Source organism: Raphanus sativus, chromosome 8, assembly GCF_000801105.2.
Source record: "Raphanus sativus cultivar WK10039 chromosome 8, ASM80110v3, whole genome shotgun sequence".
Classification (NCBI taxonomy): Eukaryota; Viridiplantae; Streptophyta; class Magnoliopsida; order Brassicales; family Brassicaceae; genus Raphanus; species Raphanus sativus.
Window position 1 is genome coordinate 16,258,526 of NC_079518.1, and position 25,335 is coordinate 16,283,860.

Consider the following 25,335-nt stretch of genomic DNA (forward strand, 5'->3'; position numbering starts at 1 on the left):
GACATCAGCAGTCGGGATTGTAACAATTAACAAAACATGTTTCCGATAATAAATAATGAAACCAAAAAAATGTATCATCTAACAAGTCATGTATTCAAACCATGTAACATCTGAAAAAATATGTAACATTGACATGTTTTGTTAACAAGTTATAACTCTTAGTCTAATGTTACAAGAACTAATAACGTACATAACAGTGAATACTCATTCTTTATTTTTAAGTCGTGTATCAACTAACAAAATATATATCATATAATAACTCACATATCAACTAACAAATCATGTCTTCAACAATGTATCAACTAACAAACTATGTATATAAACATTTGACAACTTGTTAACCGTTACAATTTGTATACATGTTTATAACATGTAATAATGAAATAAAATTAAAAATTGGCTAATCTAAATAATATCAGATAATTTAAAAGTTATTCACTTCTGAAAAGAACTTCAAGAACACAACTTAAAAGAACTTCACTCTTTAGCAGCTTACAAATCTTGGAAAAGACTTCGTAAGTTGCTCCAACTCAAAATCCAATACAATTTTCACCGACGCCGCAAACCACATCTCTTCTCTGATTTTCACACACACTCAAGGATCAAAACCAAGAAATATATCATCAAAGATAAAATCTTTAAAGAGAAGAATCAAACCAGAAAATGAATTCAAAGAAAACAGAAAACCATATTTTAAATTCTTTGGCAAAAATTATATCACAAAATCAGATCAAAATAGAATAAGAAAGAAATGGTAAAAATATTTTAAGTGTACCTGAGATAGATTTTTCATCCAATTTTTTAGTTACCAAGATTTTCAGATTTTAAAAACAAGCCATAAACAAAAATAAAATAAAGAGAAAGTAGAGATGTTGAGAGGAGAAGAGTAGATCGAAAGTCCTCTCTGCTTTTGGTTTGGGAATTGTAAGCGTCAAATTTATTTTTTAATACAATTAAAAAGAGTGAGTTTGGGAGAAAAAGATGCATCGATTGAAATGAAAAGCTGCTATGCTTGTAAGTTGTCTGACAAATGTCAGAGCCTACTAATATCTACTCAGAAGGACAATAAGGACTAAACGGAAAAAAACAGTGTTTTTAAGATGGAAGGTAAGTCTTTTAATTATGCTGATGAATGGAGGTATGCCATCCAATTATATCAATAATAAAGGACTATTGGAAGGCTATTCACATACCAGAATGCTGCAAAATTACCGAATGCATCTAACAAAGTCGATGACGTCATAATATGTTCGTTCCAGCATTGTTCAACAACAAAAACTCACCAAAGTAAAATAAAATTAAATAGATTTTTCACAATTAAAAAAACGGAGAGGTGTAAGTACACAAGTTTTACATTGTGTACAAAGCCCTCTTTGTTTGTATTGTATACACCAAACCATGTTCTCCTTTTTTTTTCTGTCTTGCATTGCCAATCAAAAAAATCCAATGCACTACTTCAGGCAAAACCCAAAAAGAAGCAGCAACAAAATTACCAACCAAACACGTTAAGCATCATTATTATTCTCACCATCACTATCACCATCACCATCAACTTCAACCTCATCCTTATCCTCGTCTGCCTTTGTCAATAATTCTTGATCTTGGGCAATCGGAGAGGACTCGGAAGCCTCATCAAGGGACAAGTTGGAGATTTCATCTGTAACAGAGTTTGCTGTATCTTCGTCAGTAGCATCTTCTGAGGCATTCGACTCTGTATCTGATTGTTGCTGGAGACTCCAGTACATGATGCTAGCAGCCAGAATAAGCATCATCTTCTGGTTCACATGTTTCACACAAGTAAAATTGACTCAGAAACAAAACCGGAAAAGCATTCAAGCCTGTTTCACTGAAGAGATAATATTACCTCTATGATATCCTCAGGCAACAAGAATATGGAGCATCCGAGCTTCCTTGCAACACTGATTATGTACGTGGCGTTCAACTTCTTATCCTCATCTGCTTAAGTGTCGATTCACAACCAAACACTAACTCATTCTTTAAAACAGCATAAGACAATTAGAGGAAGTGAAGTTGAAATATAATAGTTTTACCTGTTTCTCCACTGGTAACAAGGCTCCAGTTGACAACTCTTGGCTCTACCGCAGTCAGAAGCTCCAGAAAGAAGATTCCACTTGACAGATTCTTGTCCTAGAATCAGAGAGGAACAAACATCAAACTGTTAGGTATCTGAAGAATGTGTATCACATCCGTAATAGGCTGACACATACCCTAAAGCTCTCAGCCTGAGAAGTTCGTCCCACTCGTTTCACTTTCCTATTCGCCCAGTATAGAATATCGGCATCTGTAATTTCTTTACCTTGCGAGTGAGATCTCAAGTTCTTCAGAAGTTGGAGCATTGTATATCTCATTAGTTGCCACAGGAAAGCTGCATAATCATTGTTCAAAAAAAAATATATCAACTTATCAATGCGAGGGATCAAAATGATATGAGAATTATTCATGTTTTCACCAAATCTTATGTGTCTTAAAATTTGATATTACAAGCTGGAACCAGACCAAACTTAGATGATCCTATCAATATCCAAACTCAAAGTAATCATTATCACCAGCAATGCCTACGGGAAGCTCACCATAGGCCTCGTCAGACATCAGCTTGGTAGTCCCTCAGCCTCAGAGCAACAAGTATGCAAGTCACACCTTGTGGCAGAGATTGAGGTTTTAGTAAAACTAAATTTACATCACTTAAAAATGTTTATTAATATATTATTTCAATTTTTTATCCATCAATTTTTTTTATAAAGTTATAAAGTTACTTTAAAGATCTACTGAACAAAAAATTTATGAAGAAGTCCTTTCTGTTCTCAAGCGAATGGTTATAATTGTAAAACTTAATAAATGTTTTTGTTCGGTCATAAAGAATTGTTGTAATTTCATTAACATTTTGGGTTATTTTTACATTTGATTGAATTTGAGATATATTTTGTATTTAAAATCAAGTTTTGAGTCATTTTTGGCAAATCTCTCTATATATATAATTTTAGAAAATATAAAATCTGATTTGACCGGTTGAATTGATTCAACCAGCCAAACCCATAACTATACCGAGTCTGTATCTGATCATGTTTTAAAAACATTGGTAAAACTAAAAAGTAAATGTAATTTTATGTTCAAAACCATTTGAATTTTGTAGTTGTTTTTATTGGTTAAATTAACTGTAGTTATTGTTGTTTTTAGGTGTACTAGATATACGATGAATAAAAGTTTGTAATCTCTTGGTGTGTAAAAATCTTAGAACCAACTAGATTTCGATCCGCACAACCGTGCGGGTGTTGATTTTCATTTTATATACATAAATATTTGGATTGAAGGTAAGGTAAAGAAAATCAAATGTTCAAAATTAGAATGATAGAATTACATTTAATAAGGAATGACATAATAATAAGGAATCAAATATCGGTTGTTAACCAATCCGGTTTTGTAAGAGTCGATGGTTATATTAGGAGTGATATATTATTAAGCTATATTATTATTAATAAAAAATTACTGATAACTGATTTCTAGTGAGAATTCATTTTTAAAAAAATCACACATTAATTGAAACTGTAACTTCTGTTTTAATATATAAAATAAGATTATTCTGAATTAGAGAGAGTAAGTATGAATTAAATGATACTTATTAGACTTTAATCTTACATAAAAGACATTATAACTATTTAAGACAATTCCTCGCAAAACTCTCTTCTCCTCTTTTCATCTTCTTCTTTTTAATTATGATTTTTTAGATAAACTTTTTTACAAATATAATTACTTTTTTTTTTGAAACACTCAAATATAATTACTTACAATCATTTTTTTCTCTTAAATCTCAGGCGATTCAAACATGGTGGCTCATACATGATCTCCGTCTTACTTTCTTCCGATGATAGAATTTCAGATGTGTATTAAGGGCCCATTCAATACTGAGTTTCAGATGTGTAAATCTTATATAAAATTAATGAGTAGTAAATTAAAGAATAAATGGATTGACGTTTGGGCCCTAAACGGTCTCTTATGCTACTACGGCAGCAAGGGGGGCCTGAATATATATCTCGGTTCTTGTAAGTTATTTATCATGAAAGTTTAAAATGTGACTCCATTATTCTTAAGATGTAACTTCAATTTTCTTACGAATTATGTTCAGTTATGAGATTTGTAGATTTCTAGAAGTATTAGATGTAGATAAAGTTTCGCGAATAAGAACTAGTGGATAGGTTTCATAGAAAATAAATGGTGGATAATTTTTATAACCCCAACCGTCCACGGTTAACGGGTCATCTACCCCTGTTTACTTGGCCCGTGGATCCCATTCTATTTTATGGGCGGTGCGTTAATTTTTTAAGGTTTAAAATCATTGCCCTGTAATCACCACAATGACTTTTCTCCGTGTTTTGTCCTCGTTCGCACGGTATATCGAAACACTTTCTGATATGTTACTCATCTTTCCACTTTTCAGCTCAAATACATTTATCTTTAGAGTTTTAAACGGATGTATGATGGAAAAAATAAGTAACTTTGATAATATAGGTAACAAAATCAATTCTCTTAAATCTTTCCATATATCACAATTCGGGATGCTACAGTTTTCGTGGACAAAAAATGGTGGACAAGTTTTCATGGACAAGAGAAAACAAAGTTGACATGGTGAAATTCTTATTGTGAATATTAAATGGTGGCACTCTCTATTAACTTCCGATTGATATTGGCTATTCTAAATTTCGTGTTGCCAATTCCCTATCAACTATGTACTGATATTGGTTCTAGTTTTCCCTTTTTACTCTTATGATTATGGGTATTTTTAGTTTTTCAGCCAGCTTATGTATTTGTTCTTGTATTTCATGTTTGAATCAATATTTAGGTTTAGATGAATAATGAAGGACTATTGGAGGCTATTCACATAGCAGAATGCGCACAAACCAAATGCATCTAACAAAGTAGATGACGTCATAATATGTTCCAGCATTGTTCAATAACAAAAACTCACCAAAGTAAAATAAAATGAAACTGATTTTTCACAATAAAAAAAAAGAGAGGTTTAAGTACACAAGTCTTACATTGTGTACAAAGCCCTCTTTGTTTGTATACACCAAACCAGGTTCACCATTTTTTTCTGTCTTGCATCGCCATAAAAAATCCAATGCACTACTTCAGGCAAAACCCAAAAAGAAGCAGGAACAAAATTACCATTCAAACTCGTCAAGCATCATTTTTATTCTCACCATCACCATCATCATCACTATCACCATCATCATCACCATCACCATCACCATCAACCTCATCCTTATCCTCGTATGCCTTTGTCAATAATTCTTGATCTTGGGCAATCGGAGAGGACTCGGAAGCCTCATCAAGGGACAAGTTGGAGATTGCACCGGTAACAGAGTTTGCATCGCCTTCGTCAGTAGCATCTTCTGAGACATTTGACTCTGTGTCTGACTGCTGTTGGAGGCTCCAGTACATAATGCTAGCAGCCAGAATAAGCATCATCTTCTGGTTCACCTGTTTCACACAAGTAATTGACTCAGAAATAAACCGGAAAGGCATTCATGCCTGTTTCAATGTAGAGATACTATTTATTACCTCAATGATATCCTCAGGTAACAAGAATATGGAGCATCCGAGCTTCCTTGCAACACTGATTATGTACGTGGCGTTCAACTTCTTATCCTCCTCTGTTTAAGTGTCAATTTACAACCAAACATAACTCAATTCTTTAAAACAGCATAAGACAATTACAGGGAGTGAAGTTGAAATATAATAGTTTTACCTGTTTCTCCACTGGTAACGAGGCTCCAGTTGACAACTCTTGGCTCTACCGCAGTCAGAAGCTCCAGAAAGAAGATTCCACTTGACAGATTCTTGTCCTAGAATCAGAGAGAAGCAAACATCAAACTGTTAGGTATCTGAAAAATGTGTACCACATTCGTAATTGGTTGACACTTACCCTGAAGCTCTCAGTCTGAGAAGTTCGTCCAACTCGTTTCACTTTCCTATTCGCCCAGTAAAGAATATCGGCATCTGTAATTTCTTTACCTTGCGAGTGAGATCTCAAGTTCTTCAGAAGTTGGAGCATTGTATATCTCATTAGTTGCCACAGAAAAGCTGCATAATCATTGTTCAAAAAGAAAAAAAAATTAACTTATCAATGCGAGAGATATATCTTTTAATAAGCTGATGAGTTTCATAAAATATCTAATTAGTGTGACATTAAGAAGGACTAACCGAGAAGGAGTTTCTTGTTTCCTTGCACAATGTCGTTACCAGCTACATTTACAAGGGAGAAGCGCAGCTCTTTCCCAATCTTAATGACTTCATTGCAGTTCTCAACCTTTTTGAATGGCATTTTTATGGGAGGTTTATTTGCTTGTTTCCAGTTGACCGAGCCAGGTGAAACTTTATCAAGAACTTCAAGAAGAACCCATCTGAACGTGAATAAGGTTTAGTTAATATACAAGAAGATTTTTTTAAAAAAATATACAAAGTTCTGTAGCTTACCCATTCCTAAGATCCTCAAAGACATTGTTGACATAAGTAGCAGTTCCAAGACTGTTAATCCAGAGGCGGAAACATCTTTCTTCTCGTGAAGTTTCCACATCATCCGTCATCATCTCAGCAAATGACGTCGACTTTGAACTGTCATCAGTCAATCCATTCCTGCATCAAAGAAAATAGCAAAAACAGCAATTATTATCAGCTTTCAAAGCACTATCAGAAGGAAAACAACATATTTTATCTTGCAACACATTTGGACATTTAGATAATTAATAAATAGTCCAAAACCCACTGCAAAGAGTTTGGTAATAACCTGTGTTGAAATATTTGGGCCACAAAAGCAAGGTTAAGATTTGCAGAGCCGTCGACTATATCCTTTGGAGAAAGGTATCTTTTACAATCCATCTTCTCAGCCTGTTCAAGAACCTTTTTGGCTCTTTCTGTGGGGTCTTTGGTCTCTAATGCCACATGTGAACTGTGTTCTGGAGCAAGAGCATTAAGCAGATACGCATACGCCTCGCCGTCCTAAGAACACATAAAAGAAAGCAAATGAGAAAGTGGAAAAATGCATCAGTTGTAAGTCAAGAGCAATGCTTGGTAGAATAAAAGAGAAATATATGAGCAGGTTAAAATTACCTTGACATCAGAAGAAAAATTGGTGACCTGCTTTTCATAACCAGCTTTCTTGAGATGAAAATTCATCCATTTTAGCAATACTTTTTCAGGAGCCAATCCCATGAGCTCCTCCGCATCCTGCAACGTCATGAAGATATTAATGCATTTTCATTATTCTCCTAGAAAGCATTGCATATATATATTACCTGAGTGTCATCCACCAATTGGAAAAGTGAAGGAGTTTTCTTAAAATTGAGATCAGCCAGCATTTGGATCTGATAACAACAACAACAACAAGAGGAGTTAGTAAGTCTTATAACAAGTCCAATAGATTCCTATAACCTAGAAAAGGAGTACCTTAATAATCTGAGATATCAACCCAAGTACGAGATATGGCTGCAAAGGAGAAAAAAAAGTCATGAAAATAAATAGATAAATCTTGCAATGTTGTGAATGTATAACTCACTCTTCCTTCAGCAATGTCCTGTGTTCCAATGTTGACCACAGTGCATCCAATAGCTTTGGCAGAATTGAGACCTAGAGTAAGATTCTCATTCCTCTCCCATGGGTTGAGTATTTTCTTTGTGTTGATAGCTCGTTCATCAATGGTCCCAGGAACAGCAAGATTTATAAGCTTACTGCAAAAGAAAAAAAAAAGGAACATGAATGACTACTAAAAACAAAACAAAAGAAAGAAAAAAAGTAATGCAAAGAGGAAAGGCATTTATATACCACAAAAGAACACCATCTTTAACGAGATCAAAGAAAGCATTAGTAGCAGGATCGATAGGAAGGTAAGACTTCAAGAAAGGATCATCTCTCAAGTAACTATTGACATGGGAAACATATGAAGCCTTTTCGGATTCGTTAATGGCATGGTGAACAGTGGTGGTGCCACTTTTGAGGAATGAAGAAGAGGCCTTTGATCCTCCTGACTTTTCCACTCCTCGGGCTTGCACACTTAAATAGGCCTATCAGAAAAAATCAACCAACAAGACATTGCTTAGTTTTAAAAAAAAAATCACTTCAAAACTCAAGGAAGATAGACTGACCCGGAGGAAAGTCTCGAAATCGACTTCTTGATCAGTAATATCAGAATAAGACTCGTCCAATACAGATTTGATCTCATCCTCATCAAAGGTGCCACTAAATGCGTTCAACTTTGCGAAAACAGGAGGTAAGTCTCCAACCGTGAAACGATCCAAGAGCGTTTTATTTGAGTTAAACTATATAATAATAATGAAAGTTCCAAGAAGTCAAACATTTCTGTTATAGATGCTTTTGAATCAAACGTCAAGGAAGGATGTATATTTAAGATTTGACCTTGGATTTAAGGGTACGTAACTCGACTTGTGTGAATTGGCTATGTAACCATGGATCAGAGACCACAACACCTACGTAACTTGACATTTCCCTCTGCAAAATTTAAATACAATCATACCCCTTAATCACGCAAAGCGACGATTTGAACAAATAAAATAGATAATAGAGATCAAAACTTTGAATCTGACGATGGTTGATATGATAATGGATGGGTCTTTTAGAGATGACGCGATTGGGTGTTCATAACTAGACAATAGAGCTTAGAGATGGAATGCCATATCGTTGTTCAGACCTTTTAAGATGGGCGAAACAATGGCAGAAATGAATTCAAAGTTTGAAAGAGAGCGAGCCACCACGACCAATGATGGTGAAGGGGTTGTATTTTTTATTATTTTATTCTTTCTCCCTCTTTTCCTCCAACATTTCGGGTGCAATCTTCATTATTTTTTTGTAACATTTATATTCTTAATTAGGAATTCCCTTTGTTCAAAAAAAAAAATAGGAATTCCTTATTTATTTATATATGCCCTTTTTCAAAAATAAAATAAAAAGTTCCTTATTTATTTCGTTATTGTTTTAAATAATGATGATGACGACGATTTTCCTTCGCTACAAGAAAATACAAGATTAACGACGGCGGTTTTCCTTGTGAATTCGTAGTAAAAGAAGTGTTAAGAAGAATTAGCGAAAAAAACGTTTCATCATTTATCGTTCGTCGTAATTAATATTTCCTCACCAATTTCTCGTAAATTAGCGAGGTAAATATTTCTTCGTAAAAAAAAGTAAACATTTTGTCGTAATGACCATGTAATCTTTCCACGTAAGTAGCTCGCTATATTTCCTCGTAATTATCACGAAAACAATTCCTCGTAAACTACACGTAAACATTTCGTCGTAATGACCACGTAATGTTTCCACGTAAGGAGCTCACTATATTTCCTCGTAATTACCTCGAAAACAAATCCTTGTAATTAACACGGAAATACCACGAAAGCTTTACCTCGTAAACTACACGTAGATACCACAAAATTATTTCCTCGTAATGTACTCGTTAAGCAATCCTCGTCATTTCCTCGCAAACTTTCCACGTAAATAAGTCGTAAATTAGCTACGAATTTACTTCGTTTTTTATTTTACAGAATTTTAAAATATAATTAAAAAAGATAATTAAAATTATTTAATTTATTAATAAACTTATAGTTTAAAATAAAAATAAATAAGAAAATATTTTGTGTATAATAAGTTTTGAATTTATAATACCAACCGAAAAAAGAACTAAGGGTCATTCATCGCCTGAAAGAATTCCTCACTCCTCCTCGTAACATCTACCTCGTCATGTGTGCCGGATGACTAGCCTGGAATGGAATTTTGTCGTCGCATGTTCCTCAATATGGACTCCCATTCCGGATTTGTGGCCGCTATAACGTCCAAGAAGCCCTCAAATCCATCCACACGAGCTGCGAACGCATTTTTTGTTGCGGCCAACTCGTTACGCAGCTCAGTGACTTCCTCATCCCGTCTCTCACCATAAGACGATGTCGCTCTCGGAACATGACGAAACCAAATCCCCAATGTACGTCCCTTTTTCTTAGGGAAAACCTTAATAACAAAAATATATATTGTAAGTAAAATTTTAAAGTTAAATTAATTGAATAATAAAAAAATTATTTTTTTAAAAAAATTTACCTCCTCGTAAATCCTATCCACTTCAGCTGTGGATGGTGAAGGGTAATCCGTCGGTGGACTGCTAGGTCAGCTGGGTCTAGCGATCGTCAACCCGAGCAACCACGTCGTTGAAGATTTGTTCGGACTTACCATCTAGAAATTGACCCCGCCTTGTTCTTGAGAACGGGAAGTCTCCCATCTCTTTGGCCTAAAACATTTAAGAAAGTTGTTAGATATATATATATATATATATATATTAGAAAGATAATTAAATAAAATATTTAATTACCATTTCCAAACGGACACCGACATGGAGTTTTTGGCTCGTAGAGTGTTGCATCGGCTCGTGGCCGTGCTCATCTACCATGTTACGGGAGGCAGAGCAAGACTAGGCGACTCTAATGGAGTCAGGATCCCGCCAATAACGTATGAGGCCATCATCCCACACATCCGTGGTAAACTCAGCGGGTTTGCCACACTCATATCCTTTCACGATCCAGTCACCCTTCCAGTTCGAGACCGTGTCCAACAAACGAACTTTCGCCTTCGCGTAAAAACGCTTTCCTCACTCCGCACTAACCCCTAGGGACCAATGATATTTTTGCTACAAGAAAAAAAATTTAAATTAATAATTAGTTATTAAAAAATATATAAATCAAGAAAAAATTAAAGTATATATAATTAACTAATAGTAATAACTTACAGCATAAATCTTGAACCACGTCTTTCTGATGTAGATCGGCGTCGTTTTCTAGTTCGGATGTGGTATGATTCGCCGCATTTAACATTTTATAAAACTTTTTTGCATCTATGTTAATTAGGTTCTTCATCTTCATCATTAGCTACGAATGCATCAGCTACCATATCATGAACCCTATCATAATCTACCATCTGCTCCTTCTGATGGTAACTATGTTTATTATGCAAATGATGATCAACCGGTTCTTCCTGAAAATTGCTATTACTACTACTAGCTTCATTCTGATCATAACTATAAATTTCTTCATGTTGAAACCAGATATAGTAATTTAGCGTGAAACCTCTATTTATTAAATGCTTCCAAACATTTTCACGATTTGTCAATTTCGAATTGTTGCATTTCCGATAAGGACAGAACATCTTACCGTTTTCTTGGACGAGCGGTGTGGAATCTGCTTGATGCATAAATATCTCCATCCCCGCAAGATATTCTTTCATCATTCTCCGTTAGCATCTCTATGCATATACATCCACCTCCACAACTCGAAAATATTCCCGGAGCCTGACATTTTTTTTTCTTTTTTCTTGTTGTGTGTTTAAAATGATGTTCAAACGTCCATATTTATAGGAAATTTTTGAATCCGGTAGTTGTAATTTTGCTAGAAATTTACGACGAAATTTATTTAGGTAGCCGAAACAAAAAAAATAGACGTGCTTCAAAAATTTCGTCGTTAAATGCAAGTAAAATATTTCCTCGTAAAGTAGACGCTAAGTTTACGTCGACTTTACGAGGAAACCAATTTTCCTCATTAAAGCCACGTCACCTTACGTTATTTTTACGAGAAAACTGTTTCGTCGTTAATTTACGACGAAATAACGTTGAGTTTATTTTCCTCGTAAGTTATTCGTAACGGCGACGTAAATTTACGAGGATTTATTTTCCTAGTTAATTTCCCCCGCTAAAGTGGTGTTTTCTTGTAGTGCTAGTTGATGGTTGTTTAACCAGTTTTTAGATTTTTAGTTTCTGGTTTTTAGATTCTATTGTTTTTTGGATTTTGGTTTTTGATATTTGGTAGATTTTTGGTTGTTAAAAGAACATAAATGGTTGTTTTAGAGTTTTGGTTTTTATTTTTAGTTTTTGATTCAAAATTAATAAAATAAAAATATTATAAAAGAAAAATATTATTATGAAATAATCAGATATAAAGTATTTTCATCAAAATACATATAAATTTAACTAATATTTTTTTTAAAAACAAAATCAGTAAATACAAAATAAAACTATTGTGACTTCCATATAAATATGCAATAGTTTGATCTCAATGCGTTCAGTTATTTTTTTAATCTCAAATGCTATTATACAGGTAATAAGTATTATAAATTGAAAAAATATTTTACATTTGATAAATATTTTCTTAAATAATTTAGACATATATTTTTATTTTACACATATATTTCTATGGTTATATAAAAATTAATTAAATAGTAACTTCTAAATAAATATCCTTTTGAAATATTTTTTGATCTTCTTTTAATTTAAAGTGGGAATATATTACTTAATAACAATATATTATATTATAACAATATATTACAAGTATGAATATATTTAATAACAATATACTACATTATAAAATATAATAAAGTATGAATATATTACTTGATAAAAATATATTACTTACTAGGAAAATAAAAAATAATAATATACCACATAAAATATTTTAACACTATGATAAGTGTATACATTTATGTAATTTAAATATTAATAGCTAAAGTTTTAAAATATAAGTTAATATAGATTGCAATAAATATATATATATATATATATATATATATATATATTTATAACTGTATAAAAATTAATTAAATTTTCTACATTTAAAGACTATGGCAAAGTATTACTTAAACATTATTAAATAATTTACCTAAACAGAGCTCCAAACTTTAATAAAAATAACTATATTTTTCCTATTAGATTTTAGATGTCAGGTAAATTATTTTTATTCAGCTATAATAATTTAGAAACATTACTATTTAATCAGTTTAATTTATTTATAGGTTATTTTTGGTATATTTATGTATTAATATAAGAACATTTTAACAAAAAAGCATGGATTTTGGGTTTTTGTTAAGAAGTAGTAGTTATTTTAAAAATCTGGTTTCCCTAAAATCTAGAGAATCTATTTTCTAAAGAAACTTTTGGTAAAATAATAGTTTTTAGAAAAAACGAAAAATAGTTTTAAAACTAAAAACAATGAACTTTCTAGTCTAAAGAGCATATGTCCTGGACCAGATGGTAGTCTTGTGGTTATGCTTCACGAACATAGTGACGTTTTACTTATGAGCGAGTGGCCAACCCCCTAGGTAGAATCGTGAGTATGTTAGAATGAGCAGGAGACATAAACACTTAATCTTTTGGGCGAAGCGATAAAAGTTGTAGCATGGGCTTCTTGGACACAAGTTGTTGAGAAAATCTGAACTAACGAAGAAGAAAGAGATAATGTCGAGGAAAGTACCAGCTAAACCGCGGACGGAAATGAGTAGTTCAAATTGTTTTGTGTTGTAGTTGGACTCAAAATGAATGTACTAGTTGAAAACAAACAAATCACACATAGTTTTTGGCAAAATCTATGTAATGAATTTGATAATAGCACTTGTAAAAGCTCACAACACATGGAAGAGTTAGCTCTGTCTCATATTAACACCAAATCTATTAATATCCATGATTCAGTCAAAAGCTTAAGCATCTTCAAGATCTCCCCATCTAACATTGTACTTAGATGCAAGGTAATGTGCGCCAACAGGACCTCTGCTCCCATATGGATACAGCTCAGGAACTATTTTCTTCTGCTCGAGTTCCTTCAAAGCCGGTGTGAATAGATCCCATGCTGCATCCAACTCATCACTTCTTATAAACAACCTCCTTTCTCCTTCAATCGCATCAAGAAGCAGTCTCTCATATGCATCTGGGATCTCTCTTGGATACCTATCCACACACAAAAAAAAAGAGAATAAAATTGAAAATTCTTGATTAATAGAATTAGAAACAGAAAGTATGTACCTGGATCGATACAGAAGGTTAAGGTCGCTTCGGTCGAGTCTCATTCCGAGACCAGGCACTTTGTTGTTGATCCTCAGGTATATACCTTCATCAGGCTGAACTCTGATCACCAGCTCATTAGTTGCCTTGTCTAAATCAGTGGCGAAATTCTTCTTGTACAAGTTTCCAGGGACGTGTCTGAACTGAACCCTGATCTCTGCACCTCTGGTATGCAGAGCCTTTCCGGCTTTCATAAGGAAAGGAACACCGTCCCATCTCGCATTGTTGATGAACATAGCCGCCGCAGCAAACGTGGGAGTGAGACTGTTCTTGGGAACCGTTGGGTCGTCTGTATAGCCTGGATAAGCCTTTCCTCCCTTGCTATGCCCTTTGTACTGACCAACAACCATATCTTGAGCAGTAACGGTTTCATTGACCTCAGAACTTTGACCTTCTCGCTCCTTATGTCCTCAGCGTCTAAGCTCACAGGCGTCTCCATTGCGAACAGTGCAAGAATTTGCAAGAGATGGTTTTGCATGATGTCTCGTATGATTCCATATTGATCAAAGTAACTGCAATTTTAAAACATTTATTTAGATATAACAACGTGTTACATGAGAGAGTATTTTATAAAATGATAGAAAGTTTTTACCCTCCGCGTCCTTCTGTACCAAAGTCTTCAGAGAAAATCAGCTGAACGTTGCGTATGTAAGTTCTTGACCAAAGAGGCTCGAAAACAAGATTTGAGAATCGAAGCACCGAAAGATTCTCAACGAGTTCCTTTCCCAAATAGTGGTCGATCCTGAAGATTTGCTCCTCTGTGAGATACTGTTTAAGACATCTGGTTAACTCTCCAGATGATTGGGAGTCACGGCCGAATGGCTTTTCGACGATGACTCTTGTCCAGCCATTCGCTGAGGAGGCTCTAAGGCTTGCACACCTTACCACATCCACGAATATGTTTGGTGGAATAGACAAATAGTACAGCCTGTTTGATACCTTTCCTTCCTATATAAAAAAAAATAAATCAAAAACAGGATGAAATTAAGTCAAAAAAAAAAAAAAAAAACAGGATGAAATGAAAAAAAAAAGATAACAAGAAAGAAGGTTGACCTCTTTCTTTTTGAGCTTGGTGTTTAGTTCTGCAAAATCTTCTTCAGAGTTATACTGACCCGAATGGTAAAAGCATCTTTTTAAGAACTGATCCATTTTGTCCACACAGTTCTCCCTGTTTGAGATCCAAACCCTTTTCAGATAATATATTTATTTTTAATTTGAATATATCCATAAAATACAAGTGTAACACCTTTGGTCTATCCGGCAAGTTAAAGTTCTACCGATCATGACACGAAGCTCCTCATGTGTGAGTTTGGTCCGAGCATAACCAAAAACAGAGAAGTCATGAGGAAGACAGCCCTCGTAAAAGAGAGCAAACAATGCAGGGAATATTTTCTTCTTGGCCAAATCTCCAGAGGCTCCAACCACTGTAATACTAAGAGTGGTTGATGTTGATGACTCTTCTTTTGTGTCATGTTCCTCTGTAAGATTATCTCCAGCTGCCAGAAAAAAGATATATTCAAACGATACTGATATGGTGAAGAAAGGGAGATGAAGGAACTCACAGTCTTGTAAAGAGGCACAGCCATTAGAGGAATAGAGCTGAGAAAGTTTCTCGGCAAAGAATCTCAACCGAAGACGAGAGAAGGAGGATTTTCTCTGAGGGAATGTGAGAGATCTAGTTGTGAAGAGTGGTAGAGTCTCTTTTACTAGAGACGAAGCAGCGTGAGCAGAGGATGAGGCTGAGGAACGAACGATCATAGTATGAGTCGCCATGGAGAGAGAGATTAGATTATTTCTTCAAAAATTCAAAATGTGACTTTTGATGATTGCCTCCGCTTATCATTTGTGAGGCTGTCATATGATCATCTATCTCTTACATTATCCACAAAACACTATTGTCATATCCCTTTTCTTTTTTATCTCGCATTATCCACATTTATTAATTGTAAAAGAAACAAGTTTTTTTTGTGAGTAATTCTGTAATTGGCTAATTGCGAGGTGCATACAACGAGGTGAATTTTCAGTATAATAATAACACTATCAAGTATACTTTACTTCAGTTTGGTTCCAAAAAAAATATACGTTACTTCAGTTTCTTCTTCTTGTTACTTAACTTTGTTAGTGAGTTTTATATATACCTTTTTGTATATGTAATCATAAGAGTCTTTTTAAGGCTTACATATTAATATTTTTTTCTATTACAAGAAAGACAAAACATAAAAAGAAATTAAAAAATACAAAACTAACAAATTCTAATGAATTTGAAAACGAGCCCCAAAAACATAAAATTCACAATGTGACCAAAATGGAAAGGATCCCGATATCCTAGATGCCAATCATTAAACTCTCCGTCGTCAAAGAACACATGACCGCTGGAGAAGAAAGCCGCCAAAACCACTATGACGACAATGAAAATATCTTCAGTATGTAATCTTTGTAGGGATTGTCAAGAAACTACTCTCCATCTATTATTCAAACGTCAGGTTTCTAAAGAAATTTGGCAGTTAGTTGATATTAATATACCATCAGGTCAGCTGTTTCCATCTCAATCTCTATTAAATCACATTCATCATCTCTTGAAATATAAGGACCATGCAGTATCCATTTTCCCTTTCATTGGTTAGAGGATATGGAAAGCTCGAAATGATCTCCTCTACAAGGGTAAACATTGGGCTAATACTAAAGATTATAAATAAAGCTTTTATGGATCACCATATATGGATGGAAGCTATGAGTACAAAAAGAGACCATGACTTCAAAGCATCAAAGAGGTTCTGACCAGGCTCACTCTGATAGAGTATTGATATCTCTAACTCCTTTATTGAACAGAAAGTATGATAATAGAGAAGAACAAGAAAGCTTTGAGGTTTGAATCCGATTACGCTCTCATGGCGAGAATAATCTTCATCACTGATCTCATATCGATCAGGTGCAAGGACTCATGGCGTCACTCACTTAAAACAATCAAAGCATAAGCATCCTCTTTGATCAAGCTCACTATTTATACGCGTCTTCTTCCTTCTTGTGAGCTGTAACTGCAAAGCTTCCAAATCCATCAGAGTCTCTTCTCACCCTTTCTTCATGTATCCACGTAAGCCTCTTAACTTGCCACGTCATACAATTCCACTTGGTCAGGCTTTGACTCTTACTTCTTTCATCTGAGATTCGATGTCTATCACACTCCTTCAATCTTTCTATTATCAGATCAGAAAACTTCTATTGTTTCTACAATGATGCATCATGGGTGGATGAAGAGCAAAAAGCAGGAATTTGATGGAATTTTATCTGATTCTGATCACAAGATGATTTTACAAGGATCATCTTCCATTGAAACAGTGCAACACCAACTGTACTGGAAGCGGAAACATTTGCACTGAAGGAAGCAGTGATTCAAATTAATCACCTCAACTATAAAAGGGTAAAAATCTTCTGTGGCGATAATTCTACTCTATATAATAATAACCTTGCAAAGCTAAATCATGGTAAACACAAAGATAAGGATATCAGCATAGGGGATATTCAAACTCATCTGGATGATTTAATGAGGTTGATAGAAGAGAAAGACTACAAGTTTAAACATATAGCTCGTTCAAATAATCACCAAGCTAATGACTTAGCTAATAGAGCTAGAATACAAAATGCTCCTTGTGTTGTTCGTTGGTTATTGTAAAAATGTACTGTATGTAAAGTTTTCTTGTTTTAATAATATATATAAGGTGTAACCTCAAAAAAAACTCAAAACTTCCACGATTAACATTTCAAAATGAGGTGTAACCTCTTCTACCTGCAACTCTCAAGAGTGAGGCAATGCACATAGTCGTCACGACAGCCAAAAAAAATCCGGCCACCAATCATCACTGGTGAAGAGAAAATATCTGCCTGCAACTCCAACTTCGCTATTTCTCCTACTTTTGATTCACGTGAATCTTTGCTGAGACTAGGTCTCACGCGAAGGACATGAACTCTTCCCGAGCTAGAGCATACAGACACCAACCTAGAAAACATATGTATCATCATACATCCATGATGATTAAAAACATTCATATGTTCTTATTCACATACCTGTCTGTTCCAAGGAGTTGATGCGATTCAAAATGCAGATTTTCATCGATGTACGCAGATGCCGTGATTGGGTCACCGATATTGTATTCCCACAAATGACACCCAGACTCCTGCAGCAGCAAAATTACACAAAACAGTCATGACTGAAGATTTGAGACCAGTACCACAACGACTAATACTCATGAACGTCCCTATCAATGTTTTTTTGGTCCTAAAAATCTTCTTTTTTTTGTACAAAAAAGTCTTCTTAATATATATGTTTAGTAAACTAAAACTGACTTCCCAGGGAGCAGATTTGATTCCATTGATTTAGCTTGAAATTCAAGAGTTATTTTAGTGCATCCACACAAGCTCTTAACATCAAGAGAGGGTATATCCCTTGAAGATGCAACGAGGAGAATGTTTTTGGAATACAGCGAGCCATAATGATGAAGTTGTACTTGCTTGGAATTAAAGTCTATCGCGCTACTTAAAAACAACGCACCTAATAAAAGTAGACAGCAACAAGGGAAGTATATTAATGTCCAAAGAAAATAGTAAAGTACCGATTCTAGTGAATAAACTCTTCCATTTCTACAGCACACGAGCACCTGCAGAAAAATAGACGTGTAGTCAACAAAGGATGGATAGTAGCTGTACTTAAGAAGTAAGTAATTTACATGAATTAGCAGAGAATTTACAAGCCAAAAAAAATACCTGAGAAGGAAGCACATGTGACATGCAAGGCCCAGCAAATATTGGCCCGCTAGTCCTATACTGCATCAACGTAATAACTGAGTAGTTTGACAACTGCGAGAAAACCAAACGAAATTGCCAGGAACAAAAGATGCCTATATCATTGAAATGCACTAAGATCAAATTATACACATACCTTCCAAATAATAGTTCCAGACGGGCTCATTGCGACAACTTGGCCATCAACTAAGCAGCAAATAACTGTGATAGAAAGTAGAGAACGACATTAATGCTGAAATCAAAGAATGGATGAAGATTTAAATAGAAAAATGCAAAAGAAAAAGAAAAACATACGTACCGTTTCGGCTTGACGGGATAATGGACAGGGAACCAAAAATCGGTGCCTCTAGTTCAAGTTCCCACAAGGTGTGGAATGGTAAATCCTGCATTTGCAAACATTTTCTGAATAAATATATTTAATCGATAAACAACAGACTCTTTTCTGGATCCAGAACAGATAAGCTAAACATTTCTACTGAGTAAGACAGTGTTTTGGCCAAAATTATTTGGTAGATAACAATTACTCCAAGGACTATTTTGTATATCTGACCTGTCCTATTAATATCATACATACAAAAAAAATAAGCAAATGAAATTCATCATCAAACACTGTCCCTTTTCAAGTAACAACACGTACGGCTTCAGCTAAGATTGTGGATCCTGAGGCACATACCTTTATTGATACAGCTGTCACGCGGCCACTTGTAGATGCCACATAAAGTGAACTATGACCCTGGGTGAAGCATTAAAGATGAATTAGGTGAGACCAATAGAACTCCAGTAATTCATTAAAGATGAACCACAGATGATGTGTTTTTAGCTTTGGACAGGCAATATGCATAACCAAGTGGAAAGAGTAGTTTAAGACTTCACCTCATCAATTACAGGTGATGCAAATATGCTCCCACCACATTGCAGCTTATAAACACAGCGTTGGCTCCTATAGTCAAGGGCATAAAGAGTGTGGTCATGTGATCCGCACCTGCATGAATCGACCAAAAGTTAAGCTTGGTGGTCGGTAACTTTTAGAAGAACTTTGGCAAAATACGGTAACGAAATAAAACTTTTAAGCAAACACATTTTTTACTTCAGTCGCTGCTCCTGAAAATTATTTCTAAACTCCTTAATCAGTTGCTATAACTAAGGTCGTATTAGTTTCCATTACAATTTTCAAGTAGCTAATGGATTTTATGTGAGAAACAAATAGAACATAATCAACCATTGGTAACCATGAAAGTATGAATGTAAGGTCTACAGAGTGAAACAAAGCTTTTAAGTAAACAGACAGTGAGCTAAAACAGTAACAGAAAGGGTCATCAACAGTATTACCATATCAGTTGTGAAGATGTGTGCACCACAGGTTGGCACTTTATCTTCATTGAAAAGGAAAGCAAATTGTGTTAAGTCAGCTAAACCATCGAAGAACAACTTCTAGACATGAGAAAGTATAAACACACAGAAATTAAAGCTGCAAGTATATAAACAAAATACAAATCTAAGAAATATACTAGTAGCTTGGATCATACCTCACCACCTGCTTGGAATGTCCAAGATAAGCTTCCAGTTAGGAAATCTAAGAAATATAATTTTCCTTTGTAGCATCCAATAACGACCTAGCATTGGAGATGTCCCTAAAACTGTTTAACTGAATTATAAAGGATACAGCGAGCAATACAAAAGACTAACCTGAGAGAAGTCACCAACTACCATGGCTGAACCTTCGATCCTTCCTTCTAAAATGGTCTCCCAACAGATCGAACCACTAGTTAGCACAGTAAAGTGATCATTTTTTAGAAGTCCAGCCTAAAAATTTCAACCCAAATCATCTCATTTTATACCTATATCTAGTAATGAGTTGATATCGAAGATTAACAAAGATGCATACCTTTTTGCATCGATGCAGACAAATTTCCGTGAGTGAGACCCAATAAATAGATACGTTTTAGAATGCTTCAACACAACCAGGGGCGAGGCATCTACACAAGACTCCATATGAACTTTCCATAGCTCTTGTATAGAGACTATTTGGTTCCTTGGAAACTCCACCGACCAGTTTCCTCGGTTTCCCCCTTCGTTACTACACGAGTTTGGATAATGTACCTTGTTGCACCGACTGAATGCACAATGCATTTTAGAATATCCTGAATCCCATGATATTTTATCTTTCATGCTTTTGGAAGAAAACTGTTCTGAATCAATTTTCAATCGCTTTGCAGAGACATTCTTCTCACACTGCATTCTTGAAGGTGTCGGCTCTGATGTAACACCATAGTGAAATGGAGAAGGTCTACTAACCAACTCATTACTATTCTGACTCTCTGTCTTGTGGTCTGGCTTCTGAATGGTGTTGTGTTGCATATCTTCTCTTAGCTTTCCTTTCTTCTCGGATATACAGATCACAAGCTTGGACGGACTTCGGAATTGGTAGATCAATCTCATATCAATACCAAGACTATGAGAAAGATGCGCTGCGGCTAGAGAGTCTCCACCAATGGCAAAGAAATCATCATCGTCTGAAACTTCTTTGACCATTAAAGCATCACAAATGGCCTATATCAGAAAATCAAGAAATTATATATTTCGTCTGTATAGTCAATAAAGCATAATGCCATAAACGCTCAAACAAATAATGAAATTCAAAGTTAATGTACAAACAGGATGCAAACTTTCAGACCTTTTTAATAGTATCCAGTAGACTATTAGTTTCATTGGTATGCATCATATCTTGACCATAAGTTCTAGGACATTTCAACCTAGCTAGTGCTTCATAATCAACTTTCCCACTTGAAGTACTTGGCAATGACTCCACCAAAACAAAATGGTTAGGAATCATCACCGAGGGAAGTTTATCGCTTATCCAATTTCTGATAGAATATATGACATCTTCATCAGGCTTGGCTTCCTTGTTCAGTACTAAAAAGGCATCAAGTGAAGCAAGCTCTGTCTGATCTCTGTTATATATAACAACAGCCTCAGTAATATATGGATTTAGTACTAGAGTTGTTTCAATCTCTTCAAGGGCCATACGTTGTCCATTGAGTTTAACAGTTCGATCCCTTCTCCCAATAAAAATCAAATCACCACTAGAAAGCCTTCGACCGTAATCACCAGTTCTATAATACAGCTGACTTCCACAATCAACGGTTAAATGATTACAGAGTGAGTTATTATGTAGCTTCACGTAGCTTTGGGAGTCTACCGAGGAATGTAGGTATCCTTGCGAAAGACAGAGACCACCAACACATATTTCTCCCTCAGAGGGTTTATCTTCATCACCAAGAAGTAAAATTTTGCAATTGGAAATCGGCTTGCCAATAGGAACACTACCAATGTTCTCGGTCTCTAAGAGTTTTGGCAACCCACTGCAGTCAAAATAAGTGCAGTCCCCTGATACCTACACAACGAAAGGCTAATCGATACACAATCAATTTCATGAACTGCTGCAAAGGGAATGTGGAAAGGATATTATCAGAACTCTGACCAGCTAGCTACAACCAGTTACCCTCAGCTTAAATATAAAACAAGAAAAAGAAGACAAGTCTTCAAATTATCAACATCTTTCCAACCTAAAATTGGCTCCACTTATCAACATCTTTGAAACCACTAACACAGCCTGGTAACAACTATCCGGCACTGCTAGGAGTTTTTTTAAGTATACAAGCTTAAGAAAATCCTTGAGATTAAATCATAATAAGCATATTTTCTCACCTCTGTACTCCCATATAGGTTCAGAAAACATGTTTCCGGAAGTAACTTGTGAAGTGAATCCCACATGCTCACAGGAAACGGCTCTCCGCTTAAAACTACCAGCTTCAGGCAACTTTTGAGCTTATTATGTCCACGATGTTGTAAAGTAGGTAGAATAGCTCTGATCATCGATGGGACAGCTACGAGCCTACTGATAGAATACGCCTATCAACAAGGATAAAAAAAAATTTTGCGCCCACTACTAGAATTGAAACAAAAAGTAATACAATGAAAGATAAAGCAGTTTTAATCTAATGAAAGAAACCTTAACGTAAACAACAAACAAGAGAAGCTATAACTGTTCTTTATCATGACAATTATTTACTTTGCTCCAACTAGTAGTAACGTTATATGCTGTTCTTAAGGATAAATCATGACTAAACTGGAGTAATATATAAGGAAGTAGAAAACTATCATGATGCAACATAGCATCCAATGGATTTATCATCTCAATGATAGGATAAGATAAGATACAGTGGGACTTTCTGCATTTTTAATTGCTTTGAGTTACGTATGTGATCACCCAATATGCAACCTAGTGAAGATGCTTTAACAAAATTCTCGATTTGTAAATGGAATATAGGAACAGAAAAATGACAAACGACTCAACAGGGATCTCAAAATCCAAACAAAAGAAACGATAAGTATTACCTCGAGAAAACCAAGGATGGATATCAGATTGTCTTTTAGGAGAGTAAATGGAGGAATGACTAATGGGGTGGAACTGAGAGTAGCACCAAGAAACTCCTGCAAATGATCAATAAAACCAACTGAAGTCTTGAAAGCGAATCGCTGCTCTCCAACAACGGGATAGTGCTCTTGCATCCACTTGAAACGGTTTAAAAGTCCTTCAGAGATCAAAGGACACGAGTTTCAGATATTCACTTTATACGTAAAAAAAAAAAAGAAGACCAGAAACGAAAACTATATATGTATTTATCCAAACCTTGCTCAGTGCCACATATTCCTTTAGGCTTTCCAGTAGATCCGGAAGTGTACATGAGATAACAAAACTTCCTTTGCTTCTCTTTCTCGCAAGGCCAAACAAGGCTCGAGGGGGGAGCAGTTACATCACTCAACCTCTCACTCATGGAAAAGAACAGCACAGGGAGGGCGGCGCTGCTGCTTTGAACAAGCCAATGCGATCTGCGAAGCGGCGCACACCCGAACTGATCGAAAGAAGAGCCGCAGGCGATAACAAGAGAGACATTCGAAGAGGAAACAATAGACAAGACTCTATCTCTCGGCCAAGAAGGATCTAAAGGCAAAAAGGCTTCTCCGATCCTCAAAACAGAAAGCACAGAGATTATGTATTCGACCGAAGGCGGCATGTATAAGGCCAACACCTTTGGGGTGTATACATCTGATGACTCAGCTTCTTCGAGCTTATCTGTAGTAGTAATGCCTGGAGGTTGTTTTGTTGGTGGTGGTGGTGTGATGAGGTGAGGGTCGTTGTTGTGGCCAGGAACATCGAGGAGGATGCGACGGAGACGGAAGCTGAGAGAATCGATGGATGAAGATAGTTCGGCGAAGGTGAAAACTGTGTCGCCGTCGTGAACAGGGGAAGGAGGAGGTTGAGGAGAATCCGAGATAAACCTCGCCGCGGAATGGATGACGGCGGCTTTGTGAGGGTTTGGGGAGGCTGCGTCGGTGAATATGTGAGAAATGCAGCAGAAATTGCTCATCGGAAAGCTGTTTTGGGATTTCTCTGAGACATTCACTGCTCTCGACTCGGAAGTCAGAAGACTAGAGGAACTATATGGCTTGAACCTAAATACCTGTTTTTTTTTACAATACATTGATTTTTTTATTTTTGGGTCAACATATATATATATTGATTTTCTTATTTTATTTCTGGAACACTCCTTGATTAAAACAAGTACCAAACTGGAGTTTTGGGGATGAAGTTTCAAATTTCAAAAAAAATAAAAATATTAAAATTTTTAAAATAAAAAAAAAGTTATTTCGGTTATTTTATTTTTTCAAGTTATTTTATTTTTTGAAAGCTATTTTATGACCAAAAACTTTTAAAAAAACTATTTTAGAATATCCCGGAAAACATAAATCTATAATTTGGACAGCTAGAACCCAAATACTGTATGAACTAATTTAAATTCAACTCGGACACTGAACATGATGATAGTCCATACCACCGGGTTTTTGGGCCGACCGCGGATGAACCGCGAATTAATAAATAAATTAGTTTTATTATATAGTGATATATTAGCTATGAAAATAAATTAACAAAAGCTAAATTGACATATTTTCTAAATGTTTTGTAAAACATAAAATAATAGTTTGGATATTTAAAAAATACTTAGCTTTAGTTTTTATATTTTATTTCCATTTGACATACAAAATATCAAAAAAATAGTTTAAATTATCTTAATTTTTTGTAACAAGTTAAGAGTTATGACATCTAACAAAAAATATCAAACGTTAAAAAATCATAAATATTTAAATGTTTAATATGAATAATAAAATTCAGATCTAAAATAAACCAAAAGTAAAATATCATTAATAAATTATGTATAACAAACATAAACTAATATCAAATCAAATTAATCAATTATGGTTCTCTATATCATTGTTCACTTTATTTTTTCAAGTAAAACTGTAAAATAATATGTAAAAGTTATTTATTGGTTTAACCACTGGTTTAACTGGGTTTTAGTAAATTTTTACGGTTTTATTGTTTAAATATTGATTTTTTCACAAAATCTAAACCGACTTTTTTGGATCACTGGATTTACCGGTTTAAATGCGGGTCCGGATCAGATTTCAGAACACTGAATTAAAGTAACTTAATAAACGATTTGTGAGAGAGATAGTAAATTCCCAAAATGGTTCCGGAGAAAAGAGAATCAGGATAATCAATGTTAGCTGTTTTCGAGACCAAGCAA

At 35.0% G+C, this 25,335-nt stretch overlaps 4 protein-coding genes across 8 annotated transcripts; all 4 read right to left on the minus strand.

Moving 5' to 3' along the window:
- Positions 1-1,505: 1,505 nt before the first annotated feature.
- On the minus strand, positions 1,506-2,357 carry LOC108820154 (fimbrin-5-like). The gene is made up of 4 exons (XM_018593130.2): positions 2,229-2,357; positions 2,052-2,148; positions 1,865-1,956; positions 1,506-1,784 (listed from the first exon to the last, which is right to left on the minus strand). The coding sequence occupies exons 1-4, from the start codon at positions 2,355-2,357 to the stop codon at positions 1,506-1,508; spliced, it is 597 nt and encodes a 198-aa protein (XP_018448632.2).
- A 2,633-nt stretch (positions 2,358-4,990) lies between these two features.
- Positions 4,991-8,824, minus strand: LOC130498422 (fimbrin-5-like). Its single transcript, XM_056991778.1, has 15 exons — positions 8,604-8,824; positions 8,428-8,520; positions 8,157-8,330; positions 7,837-8,075; positions 7,571-7,742; positions 7,462-7,500; positions 7,311-7,379; positions 7,126-7,242; positions 6,803-7,014; positions 6,493-6,651; positions 6,220-6,419; positions 5,942-6,099; positions 5,765-5,861; positions 5,578-5,669; positions 4,991-5,496 (listed from the first exon to the last, which is right to left on the minus strand). Exons 2-15 carry the CDS (start codon positions 8,512-8,514, stop codon positions 5,194-5,196), a joined length of 2,118 nt encoding a protein of 705 aa, XP_056847758.1. The 5' UTR covers positions 8,515-8,520; positions 8,604-8,824; the 3' UTR covers positions 4,991-5,193.
- A 4,576-nt stretch (positions 8,825-13,400) lies between these two features.
- LOC130499207 (glucose-6-phosphate 1-dehydrogenase 1, chloroplastic-like) lies at positions 13,401-15,758 on the minus strand. Its single transcript, XM_056993233.1, is given in 7 exon segments — positions 13,401-13,774; positions 13,850-14,243; positions 14,246-14,400; positions 14,481-14,836; positions 14,942-15,056; positions 15,135-15,384; positions 15,451-15,758. Coding segments are annotated over 7 exon segments (1,728 nt in total). The 5' UTR covers positions 15,662-15,758; the 3' UTR covers positions 13,401-13,527.
- Positions 15,759-17,399: 1,641 nt separating this feature from the next.
- LOC108818754 (putative acyl-activating enzyme 19) lies at positions 17,400-24,206 on the minus strand. Of its 5 annotated transcripts, none has more exons than XM_018591687.2 (16): positions 23,379-24,201; positions 23,084-23,280; positions 22,394-22,597; positions 21,360-22,079; positions 20,571-21,235; positions 20,372-20,447; positions 20,212-20,298; positions 20,015-20,058; positions 19,559-19,667; positions 19,359-19,418; positions 18,984-19,068; positions 18,822-18,886; positions 18,647-18,706; positions 18,496-18,540; positions 17,951-18,060; positions 17,400-17,882 (listed from the first exon to the last, which is right to left on the minus strand). In XM_018591687.2, exons 1-16 carry the CDS (start codon positions 24,115-24,117, stop codon positions 17,669-17,671), a joined length of 3,480 nt encoding a protein of 1,159 aa, XP_018447189.2. In that variant the 5' UTR covers positions 24,118-24,201; the 3' UTR covers positions 17,400-17,668. The 5 variants fall into 5 exon arrangements, 3 of the variants coding, with proteins under 3 accessions (XP_018447189.2, XP_018447190.2, XP_056848777.1); XM_018591688.2 differs by having other exon boundaries at positions 18,647-18,739; positions 23,379-24,199; XM_056992797.1 differs by lacking the exon at positions 21,360-22,079 and having other exon boundaries at positions 18,647-18,739; positions 23,379-24,196.
- Positions 24,207-25,335: the final 1,129 nt, after the last annotated feature.

What these genes read in the sequence shown, in the direction of transcription:
- LOC108820154 (XM_018593130.2), bottom strand. Translation starts at nt 2,357, where the DNA reads ATGCTCCAACTTCTGAAGAACTTGAGATCTCACTCGCAAGGTAAAGAA. An exon ending in CTCAGGCTGAGAGCTTTAGG is followed by an intron (nt 2,149 to 2,228) that starts GTATGTGTCAGC and finishes CTCTGATTCTAG; the next exon opens with GACAAGAATCTGTCAAGTGG. An exon ending in TGTTACCAGTGGAGAAACAG is followed by an intron (nt 1,957 to 2,051) that starts GTAAAACTATTA and finishes ACACTTAAGCAG; the next exon opens with ATGAGGATAAGAAGTTGAAC.
- LOC130498422 (XM_056991778.1), bottom strand. Translation starts at nt 8,514, where the DNA reads ATGTCAAGTTACGTAGGTGTTGTGGTCTCTGATCCATGGTTACATAGC. An exon ending in TACGTACCCTTAAATCCAAG is followed by an intron (nt 8,331 to 8,427) that starts GTCAAATCTTAA and finishes ATTATTATATAG; the next exon opens with TTTAACTCAAATAAAACGCT. An exon ending in AATTGGTGGATGACACTCAG is followed by an intron (nt 7,243 to 7,310) that starts GTAATATATATA and finishes ATGACGTTGCAG; the next exon opens with GATGCGGAGGAGCTCATGGG.
- LOC108818754 (XM_018591688.2), bottom strand. Translation starts at nt 24,117, where the DNA reads ATGAGCAATTTCTGCTGCATTTCTCACATATTCACCGACGCAGCCTCC. An exon ending in TGACAGCTGTATCAATAAAG is followed by an intron (nt 19,069 to 19,358) that starts GTATGTGCCTCA and finishes TTGCAAATGCAG; the next exon opens with GATTTACCATTCCACACCTT. An exon ending in GAGTTTATTCACTAGAATCG is followed by an intron (nt 18,061 to 18,495) that starts GTACTTTACTAT and finishes TTGCTGCTGCAG; the next exon opens with GAGTCTGGGTGTCATTTGTG.